We start from the raw sequence: 18,433 nt of genomic DNA, 5'->3' as shown, positions 1-18,433 counted from the left end.
TCTCCAGTGTCTCTCCAGTGACTCTCCAGTGTCTCTCCAGTGACTCACCAGTGTCTCTCCAGTGTCTCTCCAGTGACTCACCAGTGTCTCTCCAGTGTCTCTCCAGTGACTCTCCAGTGTCTCTCCAGTGTCTCTCCAGTGTCTCTCCAGTGACTCACCAGTGACTCACCAGTGTCTCTCCAGTGTCTCTCCAGTGACTCACCAGTGACTCACCAGTGTCTCTCCAGTGTCTCTCCAGTGACTCACCAGTGACTCTCCAGTGTCTCACCAGTGTCTCTCCAGTGTCTCTCCAGTGACTCACCAGTGACTCACCAGTGACTCACCAGTGACTCACCAGTGACTCACCAGTGTCTCTCCAGTGACTCTCCAGTGACTCACCAGTGTCTCACCAGTGACTCACCAGTGACTCACCAGTGACTCACCAGTGTCTCACCAGTGACTCTCCAGTGACTCACCAGTGACTCACCAGTGTCTCTCCAGTGTCTCTCCAGTGACTCACCAGTGACTCTCCAGTGTCTCACCAGTGTCTCTCCAGTGTCTCACCAGTGACTCACCAGTGTCTCTCCAGTGTCTCACCAGTGACTCACCAGTGACTCACCAGTGACTCACCAGTGTCTCACCAGTGTCTCTCCAGTGTCTCTCCAGTGTCTCTCCAGTGACTCTCCAGTGACTCACCAGTGTCTCACCAGTGACTCACCAGTGACTCACCAGTGACTCACCAGTGTCTCACCAGTGACTCTCCAGTGACTCACCAGTGACTCACCAGTGTCTCTCCAGTGTCTCTCCAGTGTCTCTCCAGTGACTCTCCAGTGTCTCTCCAGTGACTCTCCAGTGTCTCTCCAGTGTCTCTCCAGTGACTCTCCAGTGTCTCTCCAGTGACTCTCCAGTGTCTCTCCAGTGTCTCTCCAGTGTCTCTCCAGTGACTCTCCAGTGACTCTCCAGTGTCTCTCCAGTGACTCTCCAGTGACTCTCCAGTGTCTCTCCAGTGACTCACCAGTGACTCTCCAGTGTCTCTCCAGTGACTCTCCAGTGTCTCTCCAGTGTCTCTCCAGTGTCTCACCAGTGACTCACCAGTGTCTCTCCAGTGTCTCTCCAGTGTCTCTCCAGTGACTCACCAGTGACTCACCAGTGTCTCACCAGTGTCTCTCCAGTGACTCTCCAGTGTCTCTCCAGTGACTCTCCAGTGACTCACCAGTGACTCTCCAGTGTCTCTCCAGTGACTCTCCAGTGACTCTCCAGTGACTCACCAGTGTCTCTCCAGTGACTCTCCAGTGTCTCTCCAGTGTCTCTCCAGTGTCTCTCCAGTGTCTCTCCAGTGACTCTCCAGTGACTCACCAGTGACTCTCCAGTGACTCACCAGTGTCTCTCCAGTGTCTCTCCAGTGTCTCTCCAGTGTCTCTCCAGTGACTCACCAGTGTCTCTCCAGTGACTCTCCAGTGTCTCTCCAGTGACTCTCCAGTGTCTCTCCAGTGACTCACCAGTGTCTCTCCAGTGACTCTCCAGTGTCTCTCCAGTGTCTCTCCAGTGTCTCTCCAGTGTCTCTCCAGTGACTCTCCAGTGACTCACCAGTGACTCTCCAGTGACTCTCCAGTGACTCTCCAGTGTCTCTCCAGTGACTCTCCAGTGACTCACCAGTGACTCTCCAGTGACTCTCCAGTGTCTCTCCAGTGTCTCTCCAGTGTCTCTCCAGTGTCTCTCCAGTGACTCTCCAGTGACTCTCCAGTGACTCACCAGTGTCTCACCAGTGACTCTCCAGTGACTCACCAGTGACTCTCCAGTGACTCACCAGTGTCTCACCAGTGTCTCTCCAGTGACTCACCAGTGACTCACCAGTGACTCTCCAGTGTCTCTCCAGTGACTCACCAGTGACTCACCAGTGACTCACCAGTGACTCTCCAGTGACTCACCAGTGACTCACCAGTGTCTCTCCAGTGACTCACCAGTGACTCACCAGTGACTCACCAGTGTCTCTCCAGTGACTCTCCAGTGACTCACCAGTGACTCTCCAGTGTCTCTCCAGTGACTCACCAGTGACTCACCAGTGACTCACCAGTGACTCTCCAGTGACTCACCAGTGTCTCACCAGTGTCTCTCCAGTGACTCACCAGTGACTCACCAGTGACTCTCCAGTGTCTCTCCAGTGACTCACCAGTGACTCACCAGTGTCTCTCCAGTGACTCACCAGTGACTCACCAGTGACTCTCCAGTGTCTCACCAGTGTCTCTCCAGTGACTCACCAGTGACTCACCAGTGACTCTCCAGTGACTCACCAGTGACTCACCAGTGACTCTCCAGTGACTCACCAGTGACTCTCCAGTGACTCACCAGTGTCTCTCCAGTGACTCACCAGTGTCTCTCCAGTGTCTCTCCAGTGTCTCACCAGTGTCTCTCCAGTGACTCTCCAGTGTCTCTCCAGTGTCTCACCAGTGTCTCTCCAGTGACTCTCCAGTGTCTCTCCAGTGTCTCACCTGTCTCACTCACCTGTGTCTCTCTCCCACAGCCCCCACCCCCCTCACCCTTCGCCCTAGCCTGCTGTTTCCTCACCACCCTGTCCCACCTCACCTGTCTCTCACCTGTGTCTCACCTGTCTCACTCACCTGTGTCTCTCTCACTCACCTGTCTCACTCACCTGTGTCTCACCTGTCTCACTCACCTGTGTCTCTCTCCCACAGCCCCCACCCCCCTCACCCTTCGCCCTAGCCTGCTGTTTCCTCACCACCCTGTCCCACCTCACCTGTCTCTCACCTGTGTCTCACCTGTCTCACTCACCTGTGTCTCTCTCACTCACCTGTGTCTCTCTCACTCACCTGTCTCACTCACCTGTGTCACTCACCTGTGTCTCACCTGTCTCTCCCACAGCCCCCACCCCCCTCACCCTTCGCCCTAGCCTGCTGTTTCCTCACCACCCTGTCCCACCTCACCTGTCTCTCACCTGTTTCACTCACCTGTCTCACTCACCTGTCTCTCACCTGTGTCTCTCACCTGTCTCTCACCTGTGTCTCTCACCTGTGTCTCTGTCACTCACCTGTCTCTCACTCACCTGTGTCTCACCTGTGTCTCACCTGTGTCTCTCTCCCACAGCCCCCACCCCCCTCACCCTTCGCCCTAGCCTGCTGTTTCCTCACCACCCTGTCCCACCTCACCTGTCTCTCACCTGTTTCACTCACCTGTCTCACTCACCTGTCTCTCACCTGTGTCTCTCACCTGTCTCTCACCTGTGTCTCTCACCTGTGTCTCTGTCACTCACCTGTCTCTCACTCACCTGTGTCTCACCTGTGTCTCACCTGTGTCTCTCTCCCACAGCCCCCACCCCCCTCACCCTTCGCCCTAGCCTGCTGTTTCCTCACCACTCTGTCGCACCTCACCTGTCTCTCACTTGTCTCACTCACCTGTGTCTCACCTGTGTCTCACCTGTCTCTCCCACAGCCCCCACCCCCCTCCCCCTTCGCCCTAGCCTGCTGTTTCCTCACCACCCTGTCCCACCTCACCTGTCTCTCACCTGTGTCTCACCTGTCTCACTCACCTGTGCCTCTCTCACTCACCTGTCTCACTCACCTGTGTCTCACCTGTGTCTCTCTCCCACAGCCCCCACCCCCCTCACCCTTCGCCCTAGCCTGCTGTCTCCTCACCACCCTGTCCCACCTCACCTGTCTCTCACTTGTCTCACTCACCTGTGTCTCACCTGTGTCTCTCTCCCACAGCCCCCACCCCCCTCACCCTTCGCCCTAGCCTGCTGTCTCCTCACCACCCTGTCCCACCTCACCTGGGCCTCCCCGTACCGAGTCACCTCTCTTGCCGCCTGCTGCTACCTGCTCCTGGAGGCCTCCAGCGCCTCCCGTCGCTGGAGGTCTCATGGGGCCCGCCTCTACGCGCTGCATGGCCAACACGGACACTGCGGTCTCTGCGGCCTAGTGAGACAGGCTCACGGCGGAGGCGGGGGGAAGGCCTTTGTCGCCGGCGTGGGGTCGAGGGTCACGGCGTTTGGGGCCTACGCTGCGGCCAGGATACTGGGGGCCGCTCCGGAAACGGCCGCTGAGTCGGTGAGGTTCTGGACACCGCTGGTGTTCTGCTACGCACTGTTGATGGCGCAGGCCGGAGGTGAGTTGTGGTGGTGGGTGGGTGGGTGGGTGAGTGAGTGGGTGGGTGAGTGGGTGGGTGAGTGAGTGCGTGAGTTACTCGGTAGGTGAGTGGGTGGGTGGGGTGGGTGGGGGGGTGGGTGGGTGAGTGGGTGGGTGGGTGAGTGGGTGGGTGGGTGGGTGGGTGAGTGAGTGAGTGGGTAGGTGAGTGAGTGAGTGGGTGGGTGAGTGGGTGAGTGAGTGGGTGAGTGGGTGGTTGGATGATTGAGTGGGTGAGTAAGGGGATAGGTGAGTGAGTGCGTGAGTGAGTGAGTAGGTGGGTGGGTGAGTGGGTGAGTGAGTGGGTGGGTGGGTGAGTGGGTGGGGGGGTGGGTGAGTGGGTGGGTGGGTGAGTGGGTGGGTGAGTGGGTGAGTGGGTGGGTGAGTGGGTGAGTGGGTGGGTGAGTGGGTGGGTGAGTGAGTGGGTGGGTGGGTGGGTGAGTGAGTGAGTGAGTGGGTGGGTGGGTGGGTGAGTGAGTGGGTGGGTGGGTGAGTGGGTGAGTGGGTGAGTGAGTGCGTGAGTTACTCGGTAGGTGAGTGGGTGGGTGGGGTGGGTGGGGGGGTGGGTGGGTGAGTGGGTGGGTGGGTGAGTGGGTGAGTGGGTAGGTGAGTGAGTGGGTGGGTGGGTGAGTGAGTGAGTGGGTGGGTGGGTGAGAAGGTGGGTGATTGGGTGAGTTACTGGGTAGGTGAGTGAGTGTGTGGGTGAGTGAGTAGGTGGGTGGGTGAGTGGGTGAGTGAGTGGGTGGGTGGGTGAGTGGGTGGGGGGGTGGGTGGGTGAGTGGGTGAGTGGGTAGGTGAGTGAGTGGGTGGGTGAGTGAGTGGGTGAGTTAGTGAGTGGGTGGGTGGGTGAGTGGGTGGGTGGGTGAGTGGGTGAGTGAGTGGGTGGGTGAGTGAGTGGGTGGGTGAGTGGGTGGGTGGGTGTGTGGGTGAGTGGGTAGGTGAGTGAGTGGGTGAGTGGGTGGGTGAGTGGATGAGTGGGTGGGTAAATGAGTGGGTAGGTGAGTGGGTGGGTGGGTGGGGGGGTGAGTGAGTGGGTGGGTGAGTGGGGGGGTGGGGGGTGGGGGGGGGGTGAGTGAGTGGGTGGGTGAGTGTGTGGGTGGGTAGGTGAGTGTGTGAGTGAGTGGGTGAGTGGGTGAGTGAGTAAGTGGATGGGTGAGTGTGTGAGTGGGTGGGTGAGTGAGTGGATGGGTGGGTGAGTGGGTGAGTGAGTGAGTGGATGGGTGGGTGAGTGGGTGAGTGTGTGAGTGGATGGGTGAGTGAGTGAGTAGGTGAGTGGGTGGGTGAGTTTGTGAGTGGGTGGGTGAGTGTGTGAGTGGATGGGTGAGTGTGTGAGTGGATGGGTGGGTGAGTGAGTGGGTGAGTGAGTGGGTGGGTGAGTGGGTGGGTGGGTGAGTGGGTGGGTGAGTGGGTGGGTGAGTGTGTGGGTGAGTGGGTAGGTGAGTGAGTGGGTGAGTGAGTGGGCGAGTGGGTGGGCGGTTGAGTGAGTAGGTGAGTGAGTGAGTGGGTGAGTGGGTGAGTGAGTGGATGGGTGGGTGAGTGAGTAGGTGAGTGAGTGGGTGAGTGGGTGGGTGGGTGAGTGGGTGAGTGAGTGAGTGGGTGAGTGAGTGGGTGGGTGAGTGGGTGGGTGAGTGAGTGGGTGGGTGAGTGAGTGAATGGGTGAGTGAATGGGTGAGTGAGTGGATGAGTGGTGGTAGAGGTGTACCCCTACCACCCCTACCATCTGTGATCCTGTACCCCACCCACCCACCCCACCCATTCACCCACCCACCCACCCACTCACCCACTCATTCAACCACCCACCAACCAACTCACCCACCCACCCACTCACCCACCCACCCACTCACCCACCCACCCACCCACTCACCCACCCACCCACCCACCCACCCACCCACCCACCCACCCACTCACCCACCCACCCACCCACCCACTCACCCACCCACCCACCCACCCACTCACCCACCCACCCACCCACCCACCCACCCACTCACCCACCCACCCACCCACCCACCCACTCACCCACCCACCCACCCACTTACCCACCCACCCACCCACCCACTCACCCACCCACCCACCCACTCACCCACTCACCCACCCACCCACTCACCCACCCACCCACCCACCCACCCCTACCACCTGTACCCCACCCGTCCCCTACAGAAGAGGAACCCCCATCAGGACCCCCTCTCTCCGGCCGGGTTGTGTCGGTGGGTCCCCTGGCGGTGCGTCTGGGAGCCCTGGGGATGGTCATCCTCATGGTGGGGCACTGGTCCGACCTCCTGCATCTCCCGCTCGCTCTGCTGGGCGAACTATGGTGTTCCTACCACTCGCCAGAGGGCGTGGGGTTAGTAGGAGTTAGTAGGGGATAGTAGGGGATAGTGGGAGTTAGTGGGAGTTAGTAGGAGTTAGTGGGAGTTAGTAGGAGTGAGTGGGAGTTAGTGGGAGTTAGTTAATGCCGGAGTAGTGTAGTGTATAGTGTAGTGTATAGTGTAGTGTATAGTGTAGTGTATAGTGTATAGTGTAGTGTATAGTGTAGTGTGTAGCGTAGTGTATAGTATAGTGTATAGTATATAGTATAGTGTAGTGTATAGTGTAGTGTATAGTGTAGTGTGTAGCGTAGTGTATAGTGTAGTGTATAGTATAGTGTATAGTATAGTATAGTGTATAGTGTAGTGTATAGTGTAGTGTATAGTGTAGTGTATAGTGTATAGTGTAGTGTATAGTGTAGTGTATAGTGTAGTGTATAGTAGCGTAGTGTATAGTGTAGTGTATAGTGTAGTGTAGTGTATAGTGTAGTGTATAGTAGTGTATAGTGTAGTGTATAGTGTAGTGTATAGTGTAGTGTATAGTAGGGGTTAGTTAGTTAGTAGGGGTTAGTAGGGGTTAGTAGGGGTTAGTTAGTAGGGGTTAGTAGGGTTAGTAGGGGTTAGTAGGGGATAGTTAGTAGGAGTGACTTAGTAGGGGTTAGTTAGTAGGGGTTGCTTAGTAGGGGTTAGTGGGGGTTAGTAGGGGTTAGTAGGGGTTAGTAGGGGTGAGTTAGTAGGGGTTAGTTAGTAGGAGTGACTTAGTAGGGGATAGTGGGGGTTAGTAGGTGTTAGTAGGGGATAGTGGGGGATAGTAGGGGTTAGTAGGGGATTGTTGGTTAGTAGGGGATAGTAGGGTTAGTTAGTTAGTAGGGGTTAGTAGGGGTTAGTTAATGCCGGAGTAGTGTATAGTAGTGTAGTGTATAGTATATAGTAGTGTATAGTGTAGTGTATAGTGTAGTGTATAGTGTAGTGTATAGTAGTGTATAGTGTAGTGTATAGTGTAGTGTATAGTAGTGTAGTGTATAGTGTAGTGTATAGTAGTGTAGTGTATAGTATATAGTAGTGTATAGTAGTGTAGTGTATAGTGTAGTGTATAGTGTAGTGTATAGTGTAGTGTATAGTAGTGTGTAGTGTAGTGTATAGTGTAGTGTATAGTAGTGTAGTGTATAGTGTAGTGTATAGTGTAGTGGTGTATAGTGTAGTGTAGTAGTGGTGTAGTGTATAGTAGTGTGTAGTTGTGTAGTGTATAGTGTAGTGTATAGTAGTGTGTAGTGGTGTAGTGTATAGTGTAGTGTATAGTAGTGTGTAGTAGTGTATAGTAGTGTGTAGTGTATAGTGTAGTGTATAGTAGTGTGTAGTTGTGTAGTGTATAGTGTAGTGTATAGTGTAGTGTATAGTAGTGTATAGTAGTGTGTAGTGGTGTAGTGTATAGTAGTGTGTAGTAGTGTAGTGTATAGTGTAGTGTATAGTGGTGTAGTGTATAGTAGTGTATAGTAGTGTAGTGTATAGTGTAGTGTATAGTGTAGTGTATAGTGTAGTGTATAGTGTAGTGTATAGTAGTGTAGTGTATAGTGTAGTGTATAGCAGTGTGTAGTAGTGTAGTGTATAGTGTAGTGTATAGTGTAGTGTATAGTGGTGTAGTGTATAGTAGTGTGTAGTAGTGTATAGTGTAGTGTATAGTGTAGTGTATAGTAGTGTATAGTGTAGTGTATAGTGTAGTGTATAGTAGTGTGTAGTTGTGTAGTGTATAGTAGTGTGTAGTGTGTAGTGTATAGTAGTGTGTAGTGTATAGTAGTGTATAGTGTAGTGTATAGTAGTGTGTAGTAGTGTGTAGTGTATAGTGGTGTATAGTAGTGTGTAGTAGTGTAGTGTATAGTAGTGTGTAGTAGTGTAGTGTATAGTAGTGTGTAGTGGTGTAGTGTGTAGTGTAGTGTATAGTAGTGTGTAGTGGTGTAGTGTATAGTAGTGTGTAGTGGTGTAGTGTGTAGTGTAGTGTATAGTAGTGTGTAGTGGTGTAGTGTATAGTAGTGTGTAGTGGTGTAGTGTATAGTAGTGTGTAGTGGTGTAGTGTGTAGTGTAGTGTATAGTAGTGTATAGTAGTGTAGTGTATAGTAGTGTGTAGTGGTGTAGTGTGTAGTGTAGTGTATAGTAGTGTGTAGTGTATAGTAGTGTATAGTGTAGTGTATAGTAGTGTGTAGTAGTGTGTAGTGTATAGTAGTGTGTAGTAGTGTAGTGTATAGTAGTGTGTAGTGGTGTAGTGTGTAGTGTAGTGTATAGTAGTGTGTAGTGGTGTAGTGTGTAGTGTAGTGTATAGTAGTGTGTAGTGGTGTAGTGTGTAGTGTAGTGTATAGTAGTGTGTAGTGGTGTAGTGTATAGTAGTGTATAGTAGTGTGTAGTGGTGTAGTGTGTAGTAGTGTGTAGTGGTGTAGTGTATAGTGTAGTGTATAGTAGTGTGTAGTGGTGTAGTGTATAGTAGTGTGTAGTAGTGTAGTGTATAGTGTAGTGTATAGTGGTGTGTAGTGGTGTAGTGTATAGTAGTGTATAGTAGTGTGTAGTGGTGTAGTGTATAGTAGTGTGTAGTGGTGTAGTGTGTAGTGTAGTGTATAGTAGTGTGTAGTGGTGTAGTGTATAGTAGTGTGTAGTGGTGTAGTGTATAGTGGTGTGTAGTGGTGTAGTGTATAGTAGTGTGTAGTAGTGTAGTGTATAGTAGTGTATAGTAGTGTGTAGTGGTGTAGTGTATAGTAGTGTATAGTAGTGTAGTGTATAGTAGTGTGTAGTGGTGTAGTGTATAGTGTAGTGTATAGTAGTGTGTAGTAGTGTAGTGTATAGTGTAGTGTATAGTGGTGTATAGTAGTGTAGTGTATAGTAGTGTGTAGTGGTGTAGTGTGTAGTGTAGTGTATAGTAGTGTGTAGTGGTGTAGTGTATAGTAGTGTATAGTAGTGTATAGTAGTGTGTAGTAGTGTGTAGTGTATAGTAGTGTGTAGTGGTGTAGTGTATAGTAGTGTGTAGTAGTGTAGTGTATAGTGTAGTGTATAGTGTAGTGTATAGTAGTGTGTAGTTGTGTAGTGTATAGTAGTGTATAGTAGTGTGTAGTGGTGTAGTGTATAGTAGTGTGTAGTTGTGTAGTGTATAGTAGTGTGTAGTAGTGTAGTGTATAGTGTAGTGTATAGTGGTGTAGTGTATAGTAGTGTATAGTAGTGTAGTGTATAGTGTAGTGTATAGTGTAGTGTATAGTGTAGTGTATAGTGTAGTGTATAGTAGTGTAGTGTATAGTGTAGTGTATAGCAGTGTGTAGTAGTGTAGTGTATAGTGTAGTGTATAGTGTAGTGTATAGTGGTGTAGTGTATAGTAGTGTGTAGTAGTGTATAGTGTAGTGTATAGTGTAGTGTATAGTAGTGTATAGTGTAGTGTATAGTGTAGTGTATAGTAGTGTGTAGTGGTGTAGTGTATAGTAGTGTGTAGTTGTGTAGTGTATAGTAGTGTGTAGTGGTGTAGTGTATAGTAGTGTGTAGTGGTGTAGTGTATAGTAGTGTGTAGTGGTGTAGTGTATAGTAGTGTGTAGTAGTGTAGTGTATAGTAGTGTGTAGTGTATAGTGGTGTATAGTAGTGTGTAGTAGTGTAGTGTATAGTAGTGTGTAGTGGTGTAGTGTATAGTAGTGTGTAGTGGTGTAGTGTATAGTAGTGTGTAGTAGTGTAGTGTATAGTAGTGTGTAGTAGTGTAGTGTATAGTAGTGTGTAGTGTAGTGTATAGTAGTGTGTAGTAGTGTGTAGTGTATAGTAGTGTGTAGTAGTGTAGTGTATAGTGGTGTGTAGTGGTGTAGTGTATAGTAGTGTGTAGTGGTGTAGTGTATAGTGGTGTGTAGTGGTGTAGTGTATAGTAGTGTGTAGTAGTGTAGTGTATAGTAGTGTGTAGTGTGTAGTGTATAGTAGTGTATAGTAGTGTAGTGTATAGTAGTGTGTAGTAGTGTAGTGTATAGTAGTGTGTAGTGGTGTAGTGTATAGTAGTGTGTAGTAGTGTAGTGTATAGTAGTGTGTAGTGGTGTAGTGTATAGTAGTGTGTAGTTGTGTAGTGTATAGTAGTGTAGTATAAAGTAGTGTGTAGTAGTGTGTAGTAGTGTATTCTTTGGTTCCTTCGGTAAAGTCAAGTCGATAGAAAAATAAAATAAAATAAAAACAAAAACCACTGATGCAGACTCCTGGTCCTTAATGAGAGTGAGTGTACCGGCAGTCAACAATGTCGACTGTAACCTGGTCATGAAGTTTGGTGAATGTGCAGTGACATCTCCGGATAGGTCACGGTGTACTACCGGTCCTGGAGGGGCACAGTGTAGCGGTGTAGTGACACCACAGCGGTTTGGGGGTAGTAGCGGCCTTAGAGGGGCACGATGTAGCGGTGTAGCGGTGTGGGTGTACTACCGGTCCTGGAGGGGCACGGTGTAGCGGTGTAGTGACACCACAGCGGTGTGGGTGTACTACCGGTCCTGGAGGGGCACGGTGTAGCGGTGTAGTGACACCACAGCGGTGTGGGTGTACTACCGGTCCTGGAGGGGCACGATGTAGTGGTGTAGCGGTGTGGGTGTAGTGCCGGTCCTGAAGGGGCACGGTGTAGCGGTGTAGTGACACCACAGCGGTGTGGGTGTACTACCGGTTCTGGAGGGGCACGATGTAGCGGTGTGGGTGTACTACCGTTCCTGGAGGGGCACGATGTAGCGGTGTAGTGACACCACAGCGGTGTGGGGGTAGTGCCGGTCCTGGAGGGGCACGATGTAGCGGTGTGGGTGTACTAGCGGTCCTGGAGGGGCACGATGTAGCGGTGTGGGTGTACTACCGGCCCTGGAGGGGCACGATGTAGCGGTGTACTACCGGTCTTGGAGTGACACGATGTAGCGGTGTGGGTGTACTACCGGCCCTGGAGGGGCACGATGTAGCGGTGTGGGTGTACTACCGGTCCTGGAGGGGCACGATGTAGCGGTGTGGGTATACTACCGGTCCTGGAGGGGCACGATGTAGCGGTGTGAGTGTACTACCGGTCCTGCAGGGGCACGATGTAGCGGTGTGGGTGTACTACCGGTCCTGGAGGGGCACGGTATAGCGGTGTGGGTGTACTACCGGTCCTGGAGGGGCACGATGTAGCGGTGTGTGTGTACTACCGGTCCTGGAGGGGCACGATGTAGCGGTGTGGGTGTACTACCGGTCCTGGAGGGGCACGGTGTAGCGGTGTGGGTGTACTACCGGTCCTGGAGGGGCACGATGTAGCGGTGTGAGTGTACTACCGGTCTTGGAGGGGCACGATGTAGCGGTGTGGGTGTACTACCGGTCCTGGAGGGGCACGATGTAGCGGTGTGAGTGTACTACCGGTCCTGGAGGGGCACGATGTAGCGGTGTGGGTGTACTACCGGTCCTGGAGGGGCACGGTGTAGCGGTGTGGGTGTACTACCGGTCCTGGAGGGGCACGATGTAGCGGCGTGTGTGTACTACCGGTCCTGGAGGGGCACGATGTAGCGGTGTGTGTGTACTACCGGTCCTGGAGCACGATGTAGCGGTGTGGGTGTACTACCGGTCTTGGAGGGGAACGATGTACCAGTGTAGTGACACCACAGCGGTGTGGGGGTAGTAGCGGCCTTAAGAGGGGCACGATGTAGCGGTGTGGGTGTACTACCGGTCCTGGAGGGGCACGATGTAACGGTGTGGGTGTACTACCGGTCCTGGAGGGGCACGCTGTAGCGGTGTAGCGGTCTGGTTGCAGTACCGGCCCCTACAGGACAGGGTGTGAGAGTGCCGGGGTTACTCCGGTTGATCCCCGAGAGGACACGTGAGTGGTCAAGCCTACAAAGGGGCCCCCAAGTTTGGGGGGCTAGGTAGGGGTGGTCACGCGATCGGGGACCTAGATCCAGAGGTTGCAACCGGGTACCCGATACCCGTACCCTACCCGATACCCGACTACACGTACCCGGCCGGGTACGGGTACCCGTTTGCGACCCTGGTTCGGCCGGGTACGGGTAGGCCGTGAGTCACTGGTGAGTCACCGTTTGTCACTCATTTCGGGTAGAGTATGGGTAGGGAATGGGTACTCGTACCCGGCTGGGTATGGGTACGGGTACCCGTTTGCGACCCTGGTGCGGCCGGGTACGGGTAGGCCGTGAGTCACTGGTGAGTCACCGTTTGTCACTCATTTCCCAACGTCTTGTCTCTTCTCACAATTCAAGTTCCTAGAATCAACCCACCCGCGCCTGCAACGTGGCTTCATCCCAGAGGTCGCAATCAGGTACCCGATACCCGTACCCTACCCGTACCCGGCCGGGTACAGGTAGGGTACGGGTACGGCCGGGTATGGGTACGGGCACCCGTTTGCGACCCTGGTGCGGCCGGGTACGGGTAGACCGTGAGTCACTGGCGAGTCACCGTTTGTCACTCATTTCCCAACATTCTAAATTTGAAGCTTTCGTGACTGCAAGGATTCATTTTCTTAGGTTTTTTTTCGGTAAAGTCACGTAGGTAAAACATCAAAATTAATAAAAAATAAAATAAAAATCACGACGTTTCGGAGGCAACACAAGTCTCCGTCATCAGGTGGGACCGTCACAGCCAGAAAAAAACCTAAAAATATTTGATAATTGGTTCTTTACCCTTCTATCTGGCAACAAAACTGACACCTTTTTACAAGGAGTCATGTTTGCATAGACCACAATACCTGCAGTCGTAATACAAACAAAAGAACATAACTCTGATAATGTGCACTGTCCTTGAAGTTGATTGGTCTCTAAGGAAAGCTGTCTCGGGTGTGGACCAATCAACTTCAAGGACAGTGCATACATTATCAGAGTTATGTTCTTTTGTTTGTATTATGACTGCAGGTTTTGCGGTCTATGTAAACATGACTCCTTGTAAAAAGGTGTCAGTTTTGTTGCCAGATAGAAGGGTAAAGAACCAATTATCATATTTTTACTGGCAAATGAGGTTCCCATAGCCTACGAATATTTCCCAACGTCTTGTCTCTTCTCACAATTCAAGTTCCTAGAATCAACCCACCCGCGCCTGCAACGTGGCTTCATCCCAGAGGTCGCAATCGGGTACCCGGTATCGGGTACCCGGTTGCGACCTCTGGCACCAACCCCCGTGACCTCCTGAGTCCAGACAAGACCTGACGTCATGTCTGTGTGTGTGCGTGTCGAACCACGTGGCAGTGATGCTCCCGGCATAGTGACGTGCACACGTGTGCGTCACTGGTACCAGCGGTGTCAAGATCGGCCTCTGTGGAGGAGGCTCGTGAAGGACGCTGCTACTGGGCAGTGCCAGGCTAGGTGCACCTTGAGGCTACTGGGCAGTTGGAGGCAGTCGCCCTCCAGCAACAACGGAGGGCGGAGGAGCGACGCTCACAACAACGAGCGGAGCGCCGGGTGGCTAAAGCACAGCGAGTTGGCACAGTAGGGGGCACAGGTGGTGCATCAGCCAGTCATCTCGGTCATCTCGGTCAGTTGACCCGTGGCACCTGCTGGGTCTGCCCCGTGACCTCCTGCCAGCGGGCGTTCGACACTTCACGTGGTAGCCTCAAGGTGCACTTGGCCTGGCACAAGCGTCGTGATGACGTCACCGCCACTTAGTGGCGAATGGCGGTTGTTGTTGTTACAATCAGTACATCTAATCAGCGTGGCTTTTGTTTGCACCCTGAGTCTCTGCTACACCCTGAGTCTCTACTAGACCCTGAGTCTCTACTAGACCCTGAGTCTCTACTACACCCTGAGTCTCTACTACACCGAGTCTCTGCTAGACCCTGAGTCTCTACTACACCCTGAGTCTATACTACACCCTGAGTCTCTACTACACCCTGAGTCTCTACTACACCCTGAGTCTCTACATCCTGAGTCTCTACTAGACCCTGAGTCTCTACTAGACCCTGAGTCTCTACTAGACCCTGAGTCTCTACTACACCCTGAGTCTCTACTACACCGAGTCTCTGCTAGACCCTGAGTCTCTACTACACCCTGAGTCTATACTACACCCTGAGTCTCTACTAGACCCTGAGTCTCTACTAGACCCTGAGTCTCTACTACACCGAGTCTCTACTAGACCCTGAGTCTCTACTACACCCTGAGTCTCTACTAGACCCTGAGTCTCTACTACACCCTGAGTCTCTACTAGACCCTGAGTCTCTACTAGACCCTGAGTCTCTACTAGACCCTGAGTCTCTACTAGACCCTGAGTCTCTACTAGACCCTGAGTCTCTACTACACCCTGAGTCTCTACTACACCCTGAGTCTCTACTACACCCTGAGTCTCTACTAGACCCTGAGTCTCTACTACACCCTGAGTCTCTACTAGACCCTGAGTCTCTACTACACCATGAGTCTCTACTACACCATGAGTCTCTACTACACCATAAGTCTCTACTAGACCCTGAGTCTCTACTAGACCCTGAGTCTCTACTACACCCTGAGTCTCTACTACACCCTGAGTCTCTACTAGACCCTGAGTCTCTACTACACCCTGAGTCTCTACTACACCCTGAGTCTCTACTAGACCCTGAGTCTCTACTACACTCTGAGTCTCTACTAGACCCTGAGTCTCTACTACACCGAGTCTCTACTAGACCCTGAGTCTCTACTACACCCTGAGTCTCTACTAGACCCTGAGTCTCTACTACACCCTGAGTCTCTACTAGACCCTGAGTCTCTACTAGACCCTGAGTCTCTACTAGACCCTGAGTCTCTACTAGACCCTGAGTCTCTACTAGACCCTGAGTCTCTACTAGACCCTGAGTCTCTACTACACCCTGAGTCTCTACTAGACCCTGAGTCTCTACTAGACCCTGAGTCTCTACTAGACCCTGAGTCTCTACTAGACCCTGAGTCTCTACTAGACCCTGAGTCTCTACTACACCCTGAGTCTCTACTAGACCCTGAGTCTCTACTAGACCCTGAGTCTCTACTAGACCCTGAGTCTCTACTAGACCCTGAGTCTCTACTACACCCTGAGTCTCTACTACACCCTGAGTCTCTACTACACCCTGAGTCTCTACTAGACCCCGAGTCTCTACTACACCCCGAGTCTCTACTAGACCCCGAGTCTCTACTACACCCTGAGTCTCTACTAGACCCTGAGTATCTACTACACCCTGAGTCTCTACTAGACCCTGAGTCTCTACTACACCATGAGTCTCTACTAGACCCTGAGTCTCTACTAGACCCTGAGTCTCTACTACACCCTGAGTCTCTACTAGACCCTGAGTCTCTACTACACCCTGAGTCTCTACTACACCCTGAGTCTCTACTAGACCCTGAGTCTCTACTACACCCTGAGTCTCTACTAGACCCTGAGTCTCTACTAGACCCTGAGTCTCTACTAGACCCTGAGTCTCTACTAGACCCTGAGTCTCTACTAGACCCTGAGTCTCTACTACACCCTGAGTCTCTACTAGACCCTGAGTCTCTACTAGACCCTGAGTCTCTACTAGACCCTGAGTCTCTACTAGACCCTGAGTCTCTACTAGACCCTGAGTCTCTACTACACCCTGAGTCTCTACTACACCCTGAGTCTCTACTACACCCTGAGTCTCTACTAGACCCCGAGTCTCTACTACACCCCGAGTCTCTACTAGACCCTGAGTCTCTACTACACCCTGAGTCTCTACTAGACCCTGAGTATCTACTACACCCTGAGTCTCTACTAGACCCTGAGTCTCTACTACACCATGAGTCTCTACTACACCATGAGTCTCTACTAGACCCTGAGTCTCTACTAGACCCTGAGTCTCTACTACACCCTGAGTCTCTACTAGACCCTGAGTCTCTACTACACCCTGAGTCTCTACTACACCATGAGTCTCTACTACACCATGAGTCTCTACTAGACCCTGAGTCTCTACTAGACCCTGAGTCTCCAGACGCGGTTAACAAAAGGGACCAGTACCTCTGGTATTCAGTAACGTGGTTTTATTATTTATCATATTGAGGCCTTCACCACCTGAGACGAGTTTACAGCGCCACGCAAAAAGAAACGGCGACAAACTACGCACAGAACCTCACTTAGATCCCTCCTGGACTCAAAGTCTCTCCACCCCGAGTCTCTACTAGACCCTGAGTCTCTACACTGAGTCTCTACTAGACCCTGAGTCTCTACTAGACCCTGAGTCTCTACTAGACAACATCTACCACGACCTCCTGCAGACCAGGCAAGGTGGTCAACATCTACCACGACCTCCTGTAGACCAGGCGAGGTGGTCAACATCTACCACGACCTCCTGTAGACCAGGCGAGGTAGTCAACATCTACCACGACCTCCTGTAGACCAGGCGAGGTGGTCAACATCTACCACGACCTCCTGTAGACCAGGCGAGGTGGTCAACATCTACCACGACCTCCTGTAGACCAGGCAAGGTGGTCAACATCTACCACGACCTCCTGTAGACCAGGCGAGGTGGTCAACATCTGCCACGACCTCCTGTAGTCCTGGCGAGGTGGTCAACATCTACCACGACCTCCTGGAGACCAGGCGAGGTGGTCAACATCTACCACGACCTCCTGTAGACCAGGCGAGGTGGTCAACATCTACCACGACCTCCTGTGGACCAGGCGAGGTGGTCAACATCTACCACGACCTCCTGTAGACCAGGCGAGGTGGACAACATCTACCACGACCTCCTGTAGACCAGGCGAGGTGGTCAACATCTACCACGACCTCCTGTAGACCAGGCGAGGTGGTCAACATCTACCACGACCTCCTGTAGACCAGGCGAGGTGGTCAACGTCTACCACGACCTCCTGTAGACCAGGCGAGGTGGTCAACATCTGCCACGACCTCCTGTGTACCAGGCAAGGTGGTCAACATCTACCACGACCTCCTGTAGACCAGGTGAGGTGGTCAACATCTACCACGACCTCCTGTAGACCAGGCGAGGTGGTCAACATCTACCACGACCTCCTGTAGACCAGGCGAGGTGGTCAACATCTACCACGACCTCCTGTAGACCAGGCGAGGTGGTCAACATCTACCACGACCTCCTGTAGACCAGGCGAGGTGGACAACGTCTACCACGACCTCCTGTAGACCAGGCGAGGTGGTCAACATCTGCCACGACCTCCTGTAGACCAGGCGAGGTGGACAACGTCTACCACGACCTCCTGTAGACCAGGCGAGGTGGTCAACATCTACCACGACCTCCTGTAGACCAGGCGAGGTGGTCAACATCTGCCACGACCTCCTGTAGACCAGGCGAGGTGGTCAACATCTACCACGACCTCCTGTAGACCAGGCGAGGTGGACAACGTCTACCACGACCTCCTGTAGACCAGGCGAGGTGGTCAACATCTGCCACGACCTCCTGTAGACCAGGCGAGGTGGACAACGTCTACCACGACCTCCTGTAGACCAGGCGAGGTGGACGTCTACCACGACCTCCTGTAGACCAGGCGAGGTGGTCAACATCTACCACGACCTCCTGTAGACCAGGCGAGGTGGTCAACATCTACCACGACCTCCTGTAGACCAGGCGAGGTGGTCAACATCTACCACGACCTCCTGTAGACCAGGCGAGGTGGTCAACATCTACCACGACCTCCTGTAGACCAGGTGAGGTGGTCAACATCTACCACGACCTCCTATAGACCAGGCGAGGTGGTCAACGTCTACCACGACCTCCTGTAGACCAGGCGAGGTGGTCAACATCTACCACGACCTCCTGTAGACCAGGCGAGGTGGTCAACATCTGCCACGACCTCCTGTAGACCAGGCGAGGTGGTCAACATCTACCACGACCTCCTGTAGACCAGGCGAGGTGGTCAACATCTACCACGACCTCCTGTAGACCAGGCGAGGTGGTCAACATCTGCCACGACCTCCTGTAGACCAGGCGAGGTGGTCAACATCTGCCACGACCTCCTGTAGACCAGGCGAGGTGGTCAACAACATCTACCACGACCTCCTGTAGACCAGGCGAGGTGGTCAACATCTACCACGACCTCCTGTAGACCAGGCGAGGTGGTCAACATCTACCCAAGCGATTGGGGAGTGGTGGGTGT

At 52.6% G+C, this 18,433-nt stretch overlaps 1 protein-coding gene across 1 annotated transcript; it reads left to right on the top strand.

Moving 5' to 3' along the window:
• Positions 1-3,729: 3,729 nt before the first annotated feature.
• TMEM82 (transmembrane protein 82) lies at positions 3,730-6,910 on the top strand (the record flags this gene model as incomplete). Its single annotated transcript, XM_078885252.1, has 2 exons — positions 3,730-4,098; positions 6,273-6,910. Coding segments are annotated over 2 exons (578 nt in total), but the record flags the coding sequence as incomplete, so codon positions are not given.
• Positions 6,911-18,433: the final 11,523 nt, after the last annotated feature.

The sequence above is a fragment of the Lampetra fluviatilis genome, unplaced genomic scaffold (genome assembly GCF_964198595.1).
Source record: "Lampetra fluviatilis unplaced genomic scaffold, kcLamFluv1.1 SCAFFOLD_210, whole genome shotgun sequence".
In the NCBI taxonomy this organism is placed as follows: domain Eukaryota; kingdom Metazoa; phylum Chordata; class Hyperoartia; order Petromyzontiformes; family Petromyzontidae; genus Lampetra; species Lampetra fluviatilis.
This window is presented reverse-complemented; position numbering and strand designations above follow the sequence as displayed.